Source organism: Buteo buteo, chromosome 5, assembly GCF_964188355.1.
Source record: "Buteo buteo chromosome 5, bButBut1.hap1.1, whole genome shotgun sequence".
NCBI classification, from domain to species: Eukaryota; Metazoa; Chordata; class Aves; order Accipitriformes; family Accipitridae; genus Buteo; species Buteo buteo.
The window spans coordinates 3,094,409-3,114,464 of NC_134175.1; the positions used below are offsets into that span (position 1 = coordinate 3,094,409).

Consider the following 20,056-nt stretch of genomic DNA (forward strand, 5'->3'; position numbering starts at 1 on the left):
TGGTGGGGTGGGATGAAAGGCAGCCCTTACCCCTTACACCATCCAGCCCTTACACCATCCAGCCCTTACACCAGCCAGCCCTTACACTAGCCAGCCCTTACACCAGCCAGCCCTCACACTAGCCAGCCCTTACACCATCCAGCCCTTACACCAGCCAGCCCTTACACTAGCCAGCCCTTACACCAGCCAGCCCTTACACCAGCCAGCCCTTACACTAGCCAGCCCTTACACCAGCCAGCCCTTACACCAGCCAGCCCTTACACCAGCCAGCCCTTACACTAGCCAGCCCTTACACCAGCCAGCCCTCACACTATCCAGCCCTTACACTATCCAGCCCTTACACCAGCCAGCCCTTACACTATCCAGCCCTTACACTATCCAGCCCTTACACCAGCCAGCCCTTACACTAGCCAGCCCTTACACCAGCCAGCCCTTACACCAGCCAGCCCTTACACCAGCCAGCCCCGGGGCGATGCGGGCAGGGACCGGCTGCCCCCGGGCTCTCGCCCCGTATCGGGCTTGGGCTTGGGCAGCGGGGGCAGCGGCTTCCCTTGGGGAACCCCCCCCGGACGGCAGCTCCGGTCCCCCCGGGGCTCCGGTTCCCCCCTCCCGCCGCGGAGGGCGGACTCGCCGCCGCCGCAGCCCGGATGCCGCCGCCGGTTTCCTGGCCCGTTTCCCGGCTCCGGGACCGGCGTTTCCTTTTGGGAGAGCGGCGGGTTGCCGGCGGGGGAAACCGGAGGAGGGGGAAGAAGGGTTTCTCGTCCCGTCGGCTTATTTTTTCCGGTCGGTGCTCCAGAGAGGGAGGTGGGAAGAGCCAAAGGCGGCCGTACCCCTTCCCCCCCCCCCCCCCCCCGCCCTCCACTGCAGCACATGGGAAGCAAAAGTTTTCCTCCTCCTCCTCCTCGTCTTCCTCGTCTCTCCCCTCCGCCGGTTCCCCTCCGCCCAGGCAACCCGGATCGAGCCCCGTGTGCCGGGCCGGTTCCCCGGAGCTGCGGGATGGAGCTGCCGGTCCCTCGGTTCTCCCTCCGGGACACGGGGGTCGCGCTGCGCTTCTCGGCGATGGGCGACGAGGAATAAAACGTTGCCGGAGCTTCTTCGGCTTCTCTGAGGGCTGGAAAGGAGAGGAGGCGAGACTTCGATCGCGTCTCGCAGAGGGATCTGCGAATTTGCGGAGGAAAGGGGCTGTTGGGTGGCGGTGGGGGGGGAGAATCCGATGCTTTAGCAGCGCCCGGAGAGGCAGAGCGCGACATCGTTTTGCTTCGGCCCCCATCATGGGGACGGGCATGTGTTCGAGGAGGCAGAAGGGGCTTCTGCAGACCGGCTTTTGCCTGGTGACCGTGGCATGTTTGGGCTCGGGAGTTTTCATGTACAACCACTTGCAGCAAAAGGTGCGGAACGCTGAAGCCCTGGCCCAGAAATACAAACAGCAGCAAGAAGCGCTGTCTGCCCAGCTCCAAGGTGAGTGACCTGCTCTGTCTGTGTGTGCACAACACACGCTCAACTTCCCTCTCTCCCAATATTATTACCTGCTGGTGCTTTTGCCGCACAGCCCAGCCACAAGCGGGGTGCCTTTGCGGAGCGAGGTTCAGCTTTTGGCTTTAAAGAGCTCTAAAAAGATGTTGTCGCTTATTTTCTCTCCCCCCTCCTCCCTCCGCGTTGCTGTCTAGAATTAGAATAGCCTTGAATCTGAATTGCTGCTCACAGCAGCGAGGGGAACGGAGTGTGCTGGATTGGTGAGTTCAGCTGCGTCACATCTATTCCATTTCTTCTCCCTGTAGTTCCCTTTGGCCGTAAAGACTAGTCCTATGTCATTCTAAATGCGAAGCAGTAAAAAATGCAAACAGGACTTAAACGGAGGCTGGTTGGGCAGGCTCCGAGATGTGGAACCACTCTCCAGCCTGCAGGAGCGTCTGTCCGGAAAGTGAATAGAGAGGCAAAGGGTCCTTTAGTAAAGTTTGTCGTCATACTGTCTACTGCCCATTGCCTTTGCAAGGCAACAAACCTGTCATCTTCTCAAGAGATTGATCTGTGACTAGAAAAGTCTTGCCAGCTTGTTTGGGGCTGATGCATGCTGCGGCGGAGAGCTCCCTAAAATGGGGGGAGTAGGAGAAAGAATTGTTTTTTCTGAGCCTGCTGACCAACACTTGGTTCCTTTGGCAAGAGCTGCCAGAAGATGGGAAGACAAGCATAATGTGTATATTCCTCCTGCCCCTTTCCCCCCTCATTTGTCCTCCTCACATAAATGTCAAACTGTGGGAGAATGACATTTAGCCTATGGCAAGATCTCGGTAAGGAAGGCTGAGAACACATTACTCCATAGCTGAAGTCTTATCTTCTTTGTCTAGTCTATCATTCTAGCCTTACTGCATCTGCCAAAGCTGTGTTTCCAGCACCTGTCACTAGATTTGGAGTCTTTAGAGGGATTTGCTGGGCTCCCTGTAGAGAGGTTTGGTGGGAATCCACTCTTCGGTAGCCAGCAGTTGTGTGTGTAACGCTGGGGGACGGGTTGGTTCTGGAGTGCCCACAGAATGAATTTTATGTGGACCAAATATTGTTTGCCTGTGGTTCTAGTGACTCAAGGTCAAGAGATTCAACACCTCCTCTTCTAACAAGTGGGTTTAGATTATAGTGTTTACATCGAGAGCTCTTCCTCAGGCTAAAATCAAATACAGGGTATCCGTTATGACCTCTGTTGACATATCCAGTGACGTTGTTTCTGTAGCCTGTATTGCTGGGGAATTCTGCAGATCTGTGACTCCAACATATGTGCCTTTTAGGGTTAAATCTTTTCCGGTGTTTTTGCGTGCAGTGTTGTGATACAAATGTAACGTTGTACATAGGCTGCTTGTGCTCAGGGCTGTGTATTTCAATCTGTAAACTGGGAAAGCAGAGTGTGGTGTATGTGTTTTGTTTGTCTCTCAAGGAAACATGCTTTAAAAAAGCAATCTTGTGAATAGATCTAGTGTGTGTATAGGTTCACTGCTATTATGTTTTGTTTCCATTTCTTCTTACTCTATCGCAAGGCAGTGAAACAGCTACAGTTCCTAATGTATTGTACAGTCCCAGCCACAGAGATTTCCACCTGCATCCTGTGTTTCTGAGATGTAAAGATCAGCAGGGCAGAAGCGAGCCCACATTCCTTTCTGGTGTGTCAGGATCTCTTGCTTCTCTTGGAGAGAGGGGCTGGTTCTTCAGAGAATGAGATGACAGTGGTAGCCTCAGGGAACCCCAGTTTGGGGAACAGCAGGCTCAAGCAAACAACTGAGATGGGCTCATAATAGTTTTTCCACCCAAATATGTTTGAATAGCAGAGCTGTAGCCTGTTGCTGGGGTTTCTAACCCTCTGTCAGTCCTCCCATGCCTAAATACAGTTGTTGCCATGGATACCCTTTTTATTTTGAGGAGACACTTACTTGTCCAACAATTTTAACAAAGGCAAAGCTTCTTTTTGGATTTGGCTGGTGGGAGAAGCCTAGCGACTGGCAGATGGGAGCCATGTTCATGGAAGTCTTAAAGTGCAGGGGTGTCTTGCACGGATGGCCGTGGCTCTCGTGCTGTCGTCTTCCAGCGCTGCTCCCTGCGGTGCTTTGGTGCTGGACACCAGAGAGTTGGGAGTCTGGGCTCTATCCCTGCCCCTCTGCCGGCTTGTTGAATGACTTCAATTGCCGTGTCTTCTGCATCTGATTTCTGTCCTTCCAGCTCTACAAAAGGAGGATGTGTTAGGTGAGGTGGAATTCAGTACTGTTTAGTGCTTCAGGTGTCTCCTTTCAGCTATCGAGTATTTCCTACCCTTCTTATATCCAAGTACAATATATGGTCAATGCTTCTGGTAGCCTCTGTAGATAAAGCTTGAAAGTGTAGGGCTGGGCGAAGAGTTGAATGAAAGGGAAAAGCAAGTGGAGGAGGGAGTGAAGCTGTCTTGAAACCAGCACTGCCTGTTCCATGTGCTGGGAGGGCTGGGAACTGCACATGGTACAGGGGGTACTGGCTGCCTGCAGGGAAACGGATCTCATCTACTCTTTTAAAATGAGAGCAAAGCAGCTGCTGACTTTGCTGTAGGGTAAAACACATTGTGCGAGAAGAAGAAAGGGAGGTATTGTTGTGTGTGTGACCTTGTCCAACCTCTTGCCTGGTGGTTAGTTCCCCTTGTCCCGGCCAGCTCTTGCTGCTGCCGCCGCAGAGGTAGTCGTTTGCTGTGACCCATTAGACCCTCTTTCCATATTGTGGCCCAGCTGGAAGCCAGGAGGAAAATCTGCTTGGCTTTTCTGTCCCTCCATCTCTTCTGTTTCTGCTGCATGGGGTTGGAGGTATGTCTGAAGGTGCATGGAGACACCTCGCCAAATAGTGGGCTCTCCCTTGCGGGCTGTGATTTGGGGGACTCTGGTGCTGTGTCAGGAGGCTCAGAGGGGATTAGAGACACAGTCTGGCAAGCTGTGACCTGGCGTGCACTTCAGATGAATCTGTTCTGTCTCGGCCCCCACCCCACACACGTGCCATGCTGAGTTATGTAGCAGGTGGCTTTAAGTGGAGTGTTGCTTTGCCACCTCCCATTTTCCGTAGGTGTGTGCCTGTATATGTATGAGCATGCTGCTGCCTGGAGGTTCTGAGTGAAACCAGAGATATTTTATTTTGGTGAGTTCACTAACAGCACTCTTGGAACAGATGGGGAGGAAGGGTGCATTTATAGTACCATCCACTTGTCTGACATTCCTGATGTGGCCTGACAATGGCACATCAAACTGGTGTCTGGGATGGAGGAATTTTCTCTCTGCCTTTGCACAGCTGCTCAGCATGGGAATGCAGCACTCCTGTCCTCACCATTGGGTGTCTTTTACCCAATCTGCCTTTCCTTTGCCATCTCTCTGGATCAGAGAAGGGGTATGATGAGTCTGGCTTTTGTTCTGCTCCCCTTGCGCTGGATGATTCTTGAGCCTGAGTGACTGGTGCCATGGGTGATTAGTTGTGAAGTGACTGGATGGAGACTGGCAGGAGTATCTGATGCCCCTAAAAAGGAGAGCAACAGAGAAAAAAAGCTTTTTCTATGTGATGACAGGGGAAGGAGCATGGTACAGTCTGGAAGTTAGTGTTGATCTCTGTGTGCTGAGAGCTGCTTGGAGCTGTGAGCCATGGGCAGTATGATGACTCTTCCCACAGATTGTGCTAGAAATGGCCTAATGAACTATGCAACGTGTGTAGTTTTTGCAGAACCAGAGCAGCAAATTTGATGCCTCTGCTGCCTTGCTCCTTGAAAGCAGGGAGCTAGCGTGCACTCGTGGCTTTCCCAGGCAGGGTAAAATGAAACCACTTGAACAGGAGGAGAGTAAAACCAGGGACTGTTGGCAAGACTGGAATCACTCTCCCTTTATGGATCTCTTAAACTCTTCCTGGCAGATGTTTATCTTGGTACTCTGGGGTATGCGAGGCAACCCCTCCACACAATCACCCTGTTTCCTGTGGTCCTTTAAAATGAGAATGAGTCTGTGGAAGGCCTGACCTGTTCTTTCCCAAAGGCAAGGCACTGGAAGGGATTTCATTGTTTCAGCAGTTCAAGTTCTGCATTTTAGCTCATTTGGCAGCAGGTGACAGTGCTTTAGTGCTGAGTTCTGGCTGAATTCCAGCCTGGATTTAGACACTGACCACCCTCCATTCTCTCTTGTAGTTGCAAATTGTTAAAGACTTCCTGGCTTCCTGTCCTCTGAAGCTGTACTGTGCCATTTTGGTCTGTTAAGTTGTTGCGGTATTCCACCTCAAAGATCAGTAGAGAAACTACTTTATGCTGCACTTGCTCCTTTGTGTAAAGCTGAACCCACCTTTTCTGGGCTCTGGAGACCTGGAGGAATGGCAGGAGAGAGTACAACTTTTTTGTCTAGTCACTGGAGGTTACTTCAGCTTATCTTCCTTATTAAAAAAAGTGTCGGGAGAGCTGGATTTTGTCTTAAATTTCTGAATAAGCAGTCTATGATAAGGAGCTGTTCCTGAAGACTCATCTGCTTTGTGGCGCTTGCATTAGGATTTGTGGTTATGGGTGTTAGCACAAGCCTATTGCTGTTGATGCTTTCCTGTGCTTTAGTTTCCCATTTACTACGCGAGATCAATAGCACCTGGTAACTTGGGGTCATCTAAGCAGACTTCTTCTACACAAAATAGTTATTTACTTGCCTGCTCCTATGCTGAGAGCGCTTGGCTTTTTGGAGTGAGGCTGTAGCTGTTCAACTTGCCTCCTGTGGTACCCGGCGCACTTTGCTGCTCTGGGTGATGGAGCAGAACTGTGCTGTCAGTGGGGCTGGTCGCTGCCTCCGTTGCCCCGGGTTCTTCAGCTGCAGGGACCTGGAGAGGTGGGTGACCTGCCTGTGTGGGCTGAGTTTCTAACCCTGGTCATAGATTCTGTTTTCTTTCAGTGTACTCAGGTTACTAGTAAACAAGATGAAATGCCTACAGGAGAAACTCCAATGTGGGGAATTCCTCCAAGCCCAGAACCACTGAGGCAGATGCACACTGGAAGCTCAGAGTACCTGAAAGGGCATGGTAAAGCCTGTGAATTGCTGGGCATCCCTAATAGTCCAGCAGCCATGACTTTTCATTGCTGGTGTGAGGTTCCCATCGCATCAAAGACTTGTCCTCAGGTGCTCCGCTGGATGACACTGCAAGAAAGTGAGATGCTCGTGGCAGAAGCATGAGTGCCCAGAGCTCGCAGATGTTTTGGGAAGCGGCTGATGTTCTCAAGATGACAATTTTGTTGAACAAGGCTTTTTAGCATGTAGTGAAGAAGCACCCACAGCCTCTTGTGTGTTTAGCTGGGCTGGGGAAGCCCTCAGGGTGATATCTGAGTAGTCTGGTAGGAAAAGTGTTTCTAAAAATAAAGCTGTCATGAAGTAGACACTTGGACAGCTGCGGTGATGGGCTTGCTGCTTACCAATGTGCTCAGCGGCGGAAAAAGTCCTCCCAGAGGGAAAACAAATATTTCTGCTGTAATGGTTTGGAAAATACGGTAGTTTCCTCACTCCAGAGGAAAATATTAATGAAGTGACCCAGCCCAGGGGAAGCATCTTCGCCATTGGGATGTCTGCCTTTGTAACCAGGGAAGGTAACAAAGAGAAGGAAGGAGATGGCGTGGCTGGTGATATTAGGAATTCCTGACCTAGGACACTGGCCCTTCCTGCTCCCTGAGGGAGTTCAGAAGTGACAGAGGGGATTAGGTGGGTCAGGGCAGAGAGCTTGGATCCGAATGTATGCCTAGGGAATGGCTCCTCAGTCTGGGGTGGGACAGAGCTGGCACATGATGAGCCCAGGCTAGCAGACCCTAAAACATAGTCCTTGTACCTGCAGTGTCTAAAACCAGTGTAGTCCAGGAAAAGCCAACTTGTCTGTCTTGTCCTGCTGAAGCCTGCATTTCAGTATAGGAAAAGTCACTGCCTGGAGGCACTGAAGTTGCTCCAGGGGGGACAACGGGATATGGAGATGTTTGGATTCAGTTTGTGTCTTGAAGCTGGAGCCTCAGCTCCAGCTACCCTCAGTATCTAGGCTGGTTGCCTACCTGGCTACCTGGGCTAGTGCCCCCAGAAGGCTTAGGAAGCAGTTGTACTACAATCGGCAAACCCCTTAGGATTCAACACTTTACCATGCCTGGCTTCATGTATCACTTCTTCTTTTTCCCATGATTCGCTCAGGCACTCAGCTGTTGCTGGAGATCACTGTAGATATTAACAGATCCACTGCTGGTAAACCAAAGTATCGCAAAAATCCCAAGCTTGGACCTAGCCGATGTCATGAGCTTGGCTTAAAAAGCATGGAGTTAAACCACGTGGAGGTTCTTTTTTGGTGCGGGAAGGGCATTTCCAGGTGGGAAGAAAAACACCAGTCATTGTGAGGGTCCTGATAAAGCCACCAGACTTGGATTTAACAGAAGAGAAATATGCAATAGTGAACCAGGCTTTTTAAGAGGCTGGATAAAATTAGACTGTACTCTCAGGTCTGCTCTGCATAAAGTTGCAGGGGGATGTGGCTCGTAAGGGTGAGGAATGCATCCCTTGAATGCCCAACTTTGATGAAAAAGCTCTTGAAGAATGGTCATGGCAGCAGTGCTTTGCTGCCTGGTGAAATTACAGTCTTCCATGTGCATAGTGTAATTAGGACACCTGCTGTGAGGAAGACACAGCCTCAAAATGCAAGAATAGTTGCCATTTTGCAATGCAGAAGGAAGAGGTGAGGCATAGGGAGGCTGTGAGTTCTGTGGAGTTCTGAAGAACTGGGTGACTTGAATTCCCTGCCTGGGGAGAGATGGGTGAGGCAGCAAAAAAAAGTGGTTTTCTTTGGGGTTTTGTTTGTTTTCCTTCAGGGGCTACAGAGGTGTCAGACTTGCAAGGAATGGGTTAGCGCTGTTTTATGCATGCAAATATCATCCCGCTTTGTTCATTCTCCTGGAGAGTGCGCATCATGACACGATTTGCCCCCAAAGATACTGGCTCTGGAGGCAAGTTTCTTTTATTGCCCTCCCGCCCCCCCGAATTGCTGCCCAGTGCCATTCTGGCACAGCGGCAGTCTCTGTGCAGAGGGGATGGAGGAGCCTTATTGCAGCTGAGTGCTGTGACTCAGGAAAGCTCTTGGTTAGCATTCAGACATCAGAGTGGATTAAAATCGCCATCCATCAAGAAGCTTCTCTGGCACTTCCATTTGTCATGTGGCTGCTGTATGAAGCAGCCTCATCCCTGAAGCAGCCTCATCCCTCTCCCTTCTCGGCTTCTGTGCAGAGTACAGATGCTTTTTGTATGTAATGGGAGAGAGAGATGCTTGGCTCACTTTTCCTTAGTGGCCTGAGGGCCAGTTAATAGTTGGGTTGTGGAAGGGGAGAAAATGTCTCTCCCGCATGTTGCTGATGCTTTTACAGAACAGATGACCTGGAGGGCTCTGGCTACCTTGAGCCTGGTAGTGGGCTTGGCCCTCAAATATACAGTTTAGCCACTGGCCGCTAAAGCCAGCTCTTGGGCTTTGCAGCTTAGACTCCAAAGCAAAACCTGAGTGCAAATACTCACAGGATGACAGACTGGTGTGTCATATCAGGAATATCCATTGTCTCTAGTCCAGCTGTCCCACCCTGCTCTAGACCTTATCTTTTGACAGTTGACAAAGTGCAAACAGCTTGTAGCTGGACCTGACCCTTTCATTGTTTAGGACATTGGATATCTGCATGTATTTCAGGACTGTTGATTTGCTTGGTCTGGATTTTACGTGTGAGCTACTGTGTGCTTAAGCCCAGAAACCCAGGGTGATGCAGACCATTGAAAACAGGAGAGGCTTTTTTTCCCAAGTCTGCTCTCTTGGGCACATGCTGGCCCAGTCCATGGCAGAATTTAAGGTCCGCTTGTGCCCCTGGTTGCATGACCTGCGAGAAGCTGGTTTGGGGGGAAAGAATATGTAGGAAAAAATTTCAGGGTTTATCTCATGCTTTGCCTCTTTCTGCTTCTGTAGTTGTGTATGAGCACAGATCCCGGCTAGAACGATCCTTGCAGAAGGAGCGAGGGGAACACAAGAAGACGAAGGAAGGTGAGTCTCTTGCATGGATGGCATAGTGGTGGCCAGCCACCCCTCCAGCTGTCCTGTGGGGAGATGTGTGTGTTGTACCCCAAGTGTTTTCTGCCTTCAGGGCCACGTGTGGATGTTACTGAATGTCCCCCAGGTGAGACTCATCCCTGGTTTGTACTTAGAGAATAGTTAACTGACTTGTCCAACGCCCATGGGCAAAAGGTGCTGGGAGGTGGGTTCTGTTCTCTCATGTTCCTATATATGTTCTGAGTCTGATCTGTAACAGTACCCATGAGGTGCTGCTTGAGCACTTTAAGAGATAGCTAAACCTGGCACTAGACCATGCTTTTTCCTGGAAATACATAAACTTTCTTATAAAGGCGATCTGAAGATGCTGAGCTCTACAAGTGCTTAATAATATTAGCATCACTGCACTCCATGTCCACTACATGGACAATACAGACTGATCAGATCCTTTAAAGTTGATGTACAAAAGTAGATACCTGCAGGATATTATAAGACCATTAAATACAGCAGGAAGGAGAAAGCTAATGGATTAGCTCAGGTACCTTTCAGTGGAGTAGTGTGCTTGGATGTCAGACCCCTTTGCACCTGATTGTTGTTGGCAACTTAATAGCTTGGTTTTTATCTTCAAAACTGGTATGTGGAGTAACATCATTATTCCTCACCCCTACATGCACTGTGTTTCTGGAAATGCTGACAGACAGCATCCAGGTTTGGCTGTAGCTATGTGGCTACATAGCTAAGGGAGAAAATGCATTTCTGCCTCTTTCATTTATGTGGTGGAGACTGACTGAGAAAATGAAGCATCCTAATAAACGTTATCTCATCATGGGACCTTCCCATTTTAAGAAGGTGGTGCACATGAGATCAGCAGATAAGTTCCTTTTGGTCTCATGGAAGCTTTGATTTCTCTTTTCCAGAGTCATCTCTCATTTCAGAGCACCCCAAATTCTTGCACGGCTTCAGTGACATCAAAATGTATCTGTTTGTGTGCTGAAGTAGGAAGTCACCAATGCACTTGCCTATAGAATGGGAAAGGAAGGACATTTGGGCCAGATTAGATGGGTGGACAGCTCTCATGGAAAATACCACCATCCTTCTGAGAGTATTGAGTAGAGTCTCCTAGCAGCATCTGCATTCCAGCTTGTGGAGTTGCAGCCTTTTGCTCAGCAAGGGGCTGATTCCCTTCCCTCCCCCACCAAAATATAAAGCAGATCTTTGTTAAATTCCAGCTCATTAAATTGTCTTCTCTTCTTCCATTTCTAGATTTTTTAGTGTATAAGTTAGAAGCTCAGGAAGCTCTCAATAAGGAGAAGGTAGGTATGGTTTATTCCTCAGAGTGTGTGTGTAATAATGGTAAAGATTTTTCCAGTACCAGCACAGTCATGAGGCCAGTGCTGCTGTCTGGAAGGCATGAAAGACTATGAGTGTGTATGGTGCAAGATGAACTTTGGCTGACTCCACCTTGCAAGGCTGTTGGCGTGTAAGGATTTATTTCATTTTAGGGAACGACTGTTGTGCTAGAGCCATTCTGCCTATTCTCCCATGTGCGATCGCAGAGTAGATGACCTGATTGTCAGCTCCTGGTGTAGCAGGGAGTCCTGTTCTGCAGTCTGAAAAGGGAGTTGCTGTTTCACGGTACAGAAGAGTCCTGGGGAAATTGAATGCAAGGCACACCACAGGGAACATGGAGAAGAAAGGCCATAGTGTTGTTGGGGAAAGCATATCCATTGTTTTCTGTCTCCAGGGACCGTCAAATGATTTCCACTAGCCTGTGGACTTCTCAATTGGCAGGGAAAAGAAGGACTTTTCAGTGAGCGTTAGGAAGAAATGCATCCCTGGGTTACAGTCTGTCCCGTTCACGTGAAGTTATAAGGCTGGTTTTATTCCTTTCTCAGAGCATCTGTTGAGATGCTGGAGAAGAGGAATTGCTTTTAGCCTGCTTATCTCTGGGTGAATGTCATCCTGTTACAGAAAGAAACTCATGGATGAATATCTGAATACACCATGGCTGGGCAGCTCCCTTGCAGTTTGTGCTCATTTGCGGGTAATATTTCATACCATATTGAGTATTTATCGTGTAAGCTAAATTGTGGGTTGTAGTGGAAATCTCTGCATGGCGGTTAGTTTGCACTTCCATGGTGCTGCTTAGCGTCTCAGCCACGTTGCTTTAAGCTACCCAAACAGAGATCCCAGAAGATATCGGTAAAACTGCATGTAATGGGAGACGCTGCAGCATGTTCCCTCTCAGGTGCCGCTACTGCCGTGGGGACTTAGCCTTTGAGCACGGGTGGCTGGTGGCTTTCACACCTGCTGCGTTGAGATGCTGGTGCTACAGTGAAGAATGGTACCCTGTGGCCAACGGGGAAGACCGTGACCCTTAGCAAGGCGTAAGCAGATTTGTTAAACTGGTACAGAGCCTTCTGTGCACACATGTAAATCCCTCTTTGCTGCTGGTTTGTGTCTGTTGAGCTTAGTTTGGTAGCTGTACCTAGTTACAGGAGTTTCCTTTAGGCTTACTCAATTGCTTAGTGATTAATTTTTTTTGTTAAATGGTGCAATTTGTGCACGTAGGCGAAAGCCTTAGTTCTGGTGCTGTCTGCCTCCCCCTCAGCTGCTGCAAAGAGTGCTCAGCCCGCTTTAGGGGGGGGTTTACTGTGCAAAGCCCTTTCAGCACTGGGCCTGTCCTAGAAAAACAACTGGGGAAAACTGCTCTGAATGTGAATCAAGAGAGTGCAATTAATTAGCTGGTGGCTAGGTTGTTTCGAAGGGGTTCTTTTCCAGCCAGGTTCAGGCTGCATGTTCTGGTGGTCACCACCTTGGTAGGCTTGTTCCCAGTCACCATGCGTGTGCCTGTGTGTGTGAAGGGGCAGCGGGAACTTGTTGGTGGTGCAGTGGCTGGGCAGGTGCTCGTCTGTGTGTTTCTCCCTGCCTTAAGTTTTTCTGGGATCTAACGGCGCTGTTGAATGTTTTTCTTTCCAGCAAGATTCTATGAACAGATACGGGGCCCTCAGTTCCCAGCACAAGATACTGAAGGTAAGGGAGGAGTCTGGTTTCACGTACTCACCATCTGCTGCGTGTTAAAGAATGCTCCCTGGATGGAGAGTTGGTGCTTTCACTTGCCGGAGATGCCTAGGAGAGACCAAGGGTTTCACGCTGCTACTGCCAGCACAGAGGGAGGAGACCACACAGTGGTGTTGATCTGCATTCCTTCCTGACTATTCAGGTTCATGGGAGTTTCCTATTTATTCTGTTGGGCTTTGCATCAGATTACAGCCTTCACCTATACCTCATTTCAATGGTAGTCTTTGTGCAGTTTATCGCACAGGAGTTCTGTTGTTCACCGTGTTCTTTTCTGGGTCTTTTAGTGTGAAAATGGGTCTATTCATTATAGCTTGCCCTTTGGGCTAATACAATGTATTGCAGTCCATGTAAGAGGCTCAGAGGGGGGCAGCTTACAGCATTCTGTAGCTTATCGCATGCTCTACCTGAAGCATATCTTGATGTTAAAGTTTGCTTTTGTTAGAGCAATGCAACTGTGGCTCGTGATGGTGGTTTTTAAATGTTTTTAGTTAGAGCATTGGCAGTGAAATGGTAATTTAATTCTGGGATGTAGAAAGAGGGCTAGGTTCCAGCAACCCGTAGCACTGCTGGGTTATATTTCCTGAGCGGAGTTGGACCTCCAGCTGCCTGGCTTTTGGATTCAGACTTCGGGAAAAGGGAAGTACAGTTGTGTCTCTTGGGTATTATCTAGCACTGTGGATTCTGGGAACGCTTCTCAATAGTAACGTTCCTCTTCAACTGCAGTCTGAGCAGAATGCTCTGGTTTGCTTGTCTCAAGGGGACAGGGAGAGCATTTTATCCTGGCTCCCTTCCTCTTGCTTCCTTTTATTGGGGGGGGGAAATCATCTGTTTTTTTAACTACATTTACAGCTGCTGAAAGACAGGCCAGCCCTTGGGACTGCAGAGTGGTAGATTTCAGTGCCCCCCCCCCGAAAAAGCAGTATGCAGCTCAATTCTAGCTAGTTATGAGACTGTGAGTAACACTTCTGTTACTGGAGCACAGATGATAAGTGCTTCCCACTGGTAGCATCTTCCTCAGGAGAAAGATTGCTGCCAGCAATATCGTTACCTAGGAGGTAGACGTGTAATGCTGAACAGAAGCAACTAACTCTGCTAAGCTGGAGGTCCCAAATATGACCAAAGACTTCCATGAAGCCCCATCAGCATATCTGGCTTTGGAGTTTCTGGCCACTGCTGTCGTTCTGGTATGTACTGAAGTCATCTATGTCTGATAAACATCTGCAGCTGGCACACCAGGCTCCAAGTGGGCAAGGGGCTTGACTTTGTCCAAAAATACCAGCTGCGGTAGTTGCCTGTGTCTGGATTCCTGCTGGGGCCAGGCTTCATCTTACAATTCCTTTCATCCTCTTGAGTGGAGATTAAAATTTTTTGTTAACATCATTCTGCAGAATGCATCCTAGCATTCATGAATAGGCAGGCAAGGAGGCGGGTGGCTTTGAACAAAAGATTTTTGACATGGACTTCCTGAAGCTGCTGGAACCTGGAAGCTTGCAATGAGGTGTGCCCTTCCTTTGCTTGTGGGCTAAGCATCCAGTTACTGATTCCATTTTGTACAATGCCATCTACAAAGCTGCTTTCTAAATGATGGCAGAAATCTGTGGTTTTGAGGTACTCTTATTTTCGTCTCTCTCTTTGCCTGCCACCCCCTGCCTTCCCATTTCCCCAGAGACTTCAGTGAGATAGAGCTACCGCATAGCTGATGCATCTTGGGCACTATGTGTTTTCTGAATAGCAAAGGGAAGGTGGGATGAGAGGACTTGCTGGCCTGAAGTCATACAGCTGAGTTGAAGGACTCCTGATTTTTGAAAGATTAGCTGACTTCCTGAATGATGTGATTTCCCCCATATTGCAGTGTTGGGCACGATGGGTAGTGGCACAGAGTGAAATGTCGTGACAGCGTGGTCTCTCTGTATTCCCTCACCCCCAGCTGCATTTGGACATGATTTGCACAACGCTCGTGTGCTGTGTCTTGCAGTTTCTGCCTGACTGAGTAAAACAATGAGGTAGAGAAGGGAATGACATTACAGTCAGACGGGCAGCTCTGGACATGAGAGGTTCCTGGTTTCCTTGGGGCTGTCAGCATAGCTAGCTTTGGTAGAACTGACTGGGTCAAAAACACTCTGCTTACAGTTAAGTTGCTTTTTCTGAAAAATAATCATATGTAGCATGTTCCAGACCTCCTGTCCTGCAACTACAATAAAACAGCATCTTTAGATTCCTCTGGAGGTTTGGATATGTTGGTCACAGCCATCCTTAGAAAACAGCTGAGTGAGGATGCTCTGTGTGCTTCATGAGCTGGACTGGGCCTCAGGTGCTTTGTGTGACCTTGGTCAAGGCACTTATCTCTCTCTCTTCAGCTTCCTGCTGCTATCAAAGGATGAATATTCTGTCCCTGACTGTGAGCAGTCTGGGAACACACGTTACGTACATCACCTGCCAGACAGAATATGGGCTAGAAATTAATTGACCTGAGCTGATGAGGACTTACAATTCCTTGAATTGTTTAGAGTTTCTTGTTAAAATCAATTCTCACTTGCTAATGTTGGTGGCTTCCGAGGTGTTTAGTATCAAAATTATTTTAGGGATGTGGTTCCTCTGCAGTGCTTTTTGCCGGTGGCTCTTACGAGAACTGTAAGTACCTAATGTCTTTGAAAGCCAAAGCAGGAATCTTTTGTTCTCTTTATTTTCCCTCCTAATCTTGTGATCTGATTAACCTGACATCCTTGTCTCTCCTCTTTGTTCTGTCTCTGGGACCCCTCCGTACCAATAGCTTCTTCCTCTGCGTTGCATGTATTTTTGGAGCACAGTTATTTCTTTCCTTTTAATGGAGGATAATTGCTTCAGGGGAGAATGCCTGGGCCACAGATGCTTTGTTTTACTGGGGATAAATGCAGTCATCGATAGCATTTAGAGGTTTGGGGTTTTTAAAAAAGATGTGTTTACAGGAAGGCTGATTGAAATTGCTGCCTGAGTCCTGAGGAGCTATTGTATGGAAGGGCCAGGGTTCACCTGTGAGCCAATCAATCTGCATGCATAATTGGTGTTGACAAACTGAATGTGGAAGGACTCTCTAGGTTACCATGGGAACAAAAAAGGAGGTGAATTCTGGTTCATTGGGTCCAAGCAATAGGATGTCTCAGCATGTTTTGTTCTTGGCCTCTGCAAGAGGGGAGGGGAGAAGAGAACAGCTCTTCAACCCACTTCTATCTGATGAATTCTTGGCCTGCTCGAAATAGCCTGTGGTCTCGTGAGAGACTCTTGCTATCCTGGCATTTTATGCCTGTGAGTCCCATGTTACTATGGGGAATGCGGGTTCTCTCTAGTCTCAGTATGTGAGAAGATGTGGTGTCCTTGCAAAAGATCTCCCTCCTGTTCTAGCAGCTTGGAGTGGCGGGTGGGAGAACAGCCAGGCTATGGGGAAGCAAATGAAGCAGAGAGAACTACCCGAGCGTTTAGGTGTCTGTGTGTCCTACGTGACTAGCAATACCTGCACGCAAAGACAATGGGAATTAGACCTTCGCCCTACCTAAAGGTGAACTACTCCTGTAATGCAATGTGCAGCCTGATGCTACGTGCACCGTGGAAACTATCCTTGCAGGTAATGTCCTTCAGCGGGTCTAGGGCTCCGGAAAGGACCTTGGATTTGTGCAGTGTTCCACAGGCATTTGGTTTGATATCAGCAAATATTATAGCCTGCATTGCTCTCGGAGCAGGGTGTGCAGGGAAGTTGGGAAGGAGTGGTAGTAGTTCTTGGCTGTGTCCCAGAGTCTCCGTCTCTTTTTCAGGTAGGAGTGGACTTGCTGCTACATTCTGCTTCCAGTTTAGTGGCTTCCAAGGAGACCTCCCAAACTGCTTCACAAAGCAGAGTTTCACTGGCATGTCACATTCCTCCTGAGCCACTGAACAGAAAGAGTATTTTATCATATCTGGGATTTCTAGCTACCTTATTGGAGGAATGAACATCTTTTCTGCCTCCCCAAGCAACTTACTAAACAGAGGCACTCGAATAGCACTTGGCAATAGCTAAATTACTGTTCTTCTCCTCGTACTGACTCTTTGTCACTTCTTTTCATATTCAGAACCAACATGAAGATGTCAAGAAGCAGCTGCTTGACCTGCAGCTGCAGCACAACAGCTTGAAACTGGAACATCGTAAGACCCTGGAGACCCATAGCCAGAAATATGCCCAGCTGCAGCAGGAGAAGGACAGTGAAGTCACAAACTTGCAGGGTGAGTGTGATGGAGAGCTGAGAAAACACCAGGCAGAGAAAGGACTGAAGAACCGAATTCAGGAGAGGACAGTGTTTCTTCTACAGGCCCCCAAAAGGTCTGCAAATACTGTAGGAACGCTTCTGTGTGACTGTGTGTAGTGCCTTAGCCCTTCTATACCTCAGTTGGAGCATCGTCCTACCTCAGGGTGGTGGTGCGGGAACAAGGGCAGTGTTAAAACTGGCCAGGTGTCCTGAGATTTCATTGAGGGGAGGTGAGAGACGCAGAGCAGGCTACCAAGCAGCTTCCCCATGCAAGGGAAGCTATTGGGGCTCACAGGTGGTGGTTTTGTGTAGGAAAACACACCACAAAAGCCTCTGGCTGCTTGGGCTCTGCAAATGCATTGATCAGGCTGCAATTGCATGGTCAGTGTAGGGTCACAGAGGAGGAGAGCTTTTTTTTTTTTTTTTTTAATAGCCCCACGGGAGACCGTGTGACTTCGGGTTTAACCATACTTTGAGTTCTCTGGGGTTCAGAGACCCCTGCACTGTTATACTGCATGGGGCATCCCTGGCTTCTATCAACACCAGCACTTCCGTGGCCTTATTTTAAAAGCCTAATTGACTTTTGATGGCTGCTTGCTCTCACTGCAGCTGCTACTCAGCTTATTTGTGTAGAGCCACATAAGATAACAAATTATTGTGCCAGATGCTGATCATATTCGGACTGTGAAACAGTCCATGTGCCAAGGAGGTCACGCTCAAAATGAGTAAGATAATCCAAAAGTAAGAGGCATGAGGCTAAGATAGAGGTACATGCCTGTGGTTCCACAGTAGCCTGGGGCAGAAACAACAGGTTCATCCATCAGGTAATACTGCCTTACTCTATCCTTTCTCTGGTGTGTGAGTGTAACTAAGTTAGTGGAGATGCTTTTTGTGGCAGATAAAACATTGTGACATTTAGGCATCTCATCTATTTCAACATATATTTTTCACTTCTCTGTACACTTTTGACAATGGAAGCCAGTTTCTATACTACTAGAATCTTGTAAATGCTAACATTTAAGCTTGGGAGCAAGTTAAACATACTTTTTGTAATTAATGGTGTAGGTTTATAAAATAAATTTAATAATGCAAGTATTGCAGAGAATGCTGATCCCCTTAATTCCCAAAGAGTAGTTTCTATTTAGTCTGCTGTTTAATTAGATTGTGGGGCTTTTAAGGTTCACATCTGTTCTTACTTAGATTAGGTCTGGGAGACTGAAATCTACTGATGTTTTGTTTGGGTTTTTTTCTCTGATCAACAGAGCCCTAGTATCTGATGAGCACTCCTGGGTTAGAAGAGGGGAATTGAGCACAAGCAAGTGAAACCTAAATATTTATTTGTCTCTCTTCTTGAAATATGCCACCCCCAATGAAGTAAGAAAACAAATTCTGCCAGAGGAAGGAGAATAACGATCAGAAAAACAATTCAAAGAGGGAAGCTAGTCAGGAAGGTCAGCTTAAGGCTGAGATATTAATATCGTCTGTTCATTTTCCCAGGCTATTGTTCACTTGGTACCATCTCTCTCCTGTGCTTTAAGCTCAAAGCTGGCTAGTAAATCTTCCCTTAAGTATTGGTAACCATGCCATACAAAAGAGCAAGACTGTCTCATGAGAGGTGGCAAAGACAGGGAGCATTGCTAATGTCTTATTTTCTTTCCTTATGTTCCACCAGTACTTTCTATATATAATGTGCCCTCAGGAGGCGTGTGTTGGAAGATGAGCCTCTGTCAGTGAGTATAATAGAGAACAGAAGATGTATCTGAGCAGTGGACATGCTAAGGGCTGTTAAAATGGAACGGAGGGAGTTTTGCTAGATTCAGTTGCAAAAATGAAACCCTCACGCCAGGGATGCTGGGGGAAAGCAGGAGCCCACTGGGAAGTATAAAGGATTGCTTTCACAGGTGGAGCTGGGTTTGGTAGCTCCTCTTTGGTGGTCCTGGTTGCTTTACAGCTTTGGGGCAGCTCTCAGGTTGGTGGCATAGCTATCTACATGCAGAACATGCTGGGATCGGGGACAATGCAGCTGTTCCGTGTGACCCAGTGGTTGGGGCATCTGTGCTCTGTTCCTGAAAATCCCTTCTTCTGGAATTGGTTTTTGAATGCTGGTTGATGTCTCATGAGTACATGCTCGGATAGCTGAAGCTTCCTGGTCTTGTTAACTGGGGCCTGTTTAATCCTGTTTGCCTCCTCCCTCTACTCCGGGCCCTCTCCTGCTGCAGTATGAACTATTTTCTCCTCTGCTTCATAGGAACTGCAGTCTATTTGTGCTGTATTTCACACCCCCAGCACAGCCTGTCCTCTGCTGTGCTCCCCCACGCTAATTCTGTACTCTCCGTTTTTTTTCTCATCACGCATTGGCAGTCTGCTCTGAAGGCAGAGCGATAGTTTTGATCTTTGAGCTTCTGTTGGAGATAAGGGCCCTGTAGTTACAGCTGAGATTTTCTTCCCGTTGACACCAGCGGTAAAACTCCTGATGAGGTCATTGGGACCAGGATTTCACGTCTGCCATGCTGGTGGTAGAGGAAGGACGTACAATGGCGTGAAGGTTTTGGTTTCCAGTTTCTGAATATGCTTTGAGGACCTAGATGTTACTGAGGTATTGGCTCAGTGAAACTGCAGGATTCTTTTGGACACGTCTCTCCCACGCTTGAGATGCCTTTGGTTCTCTTGAAGGCCTGGGGGAATGTCTGTATTGTAGTCAGAGGTCTTATCAGTAGCGATCTTGTGCTAGCTGTCACCTAGCCTGGCCTAACTACCTAAATGTCCTGTCCCAGGGATGAATGTTATAAAAAAAGATATACCGCTGTAATCAGAAATATCTATAATGTTGAGCTGAAATCTTGCATGCAATTCAGCCTACAGCAAAGTGACCATCCTGTTAGGGGAAAATTCCCATCCTTGTCCTGGCAGGTGCAACTATGTTTGTAGAGAAATCCCAGTGCATGCAGTTCTAGTGACGTTTTAAAGGAGCTTCAAGAGCCAAAAAAAGGCTGACTTTTTTTGACAGTCTTTTGTTTTATTGGAGGATACACAGCTATATTCAAGGCAGTGAACAGAAGTGCATTGTGTGTCTTGTCACTGAAGTACTTGGGAATGTGCAAAGAGCTTGAAAGGAGCCCAACCTGGGGGCTGCAAGGCACAAGCTTGCTACTTAACAGCATAGGAATAAATGTACC

General features: G+C 48.2%; 1 protein-coding gene and 1 long non-coding RNA gene across 2 annotated transcripts in view; one reads left to right on the forward strand and one right to left on the reverse strand.

Annotated features, from left to right (window-relative positions):
- The first annotated feature begins 850 nt into the window (after positions 1 to 850).
- LOC142030835 (uncharacterized) overlaps positions 851 to 20,056 on the forward strand; it is a 42,106-nt gene continuing 22,900 nt past the window's right edge. Inside the window, exons 1-5 of the mRNA XM_075027210.1 lie at positions 851 to 1,458; positions 9,466 to 9,540; positions 10,810 to 10,859; positions 12,526 to 12,579; positions 16,707 to 16,857. Coding sequence (XP_074883311.1) covers positions 1,272 to 1,458; positions 9,466 to 9,540; positions 10,810 to 10,859; positions 12,526 to 12,579; positions 16,707 to 16,857 — 517 coding nt within the window. The 5' untranslated portion in view covers positions 851 to 1,271. The remainder of the gene's footprint in view (positions 1,459 to 9,465; positions 9,541 to 10,809; positions 10,860 to 12,525; positions 12,580 to 16,706; positions 16,858 to 20,056) is intronic.
- LOC142030837 (uncharacterized) overlaps positions 4,634 to 20,056 on the reverse strand; it is a 34,510-nt gene continuing 19,087 nt past the window's right edge. The window contains exon 3 of the long non-coding RNA XR_012650323.1: positions 4,634 to 5,004. This is a non-coding gene — a long non-coding RNA (uncharacterized LOC142030837). The remainder of the gene's footprint in view (positions 5,005 to 20,056) is intronic.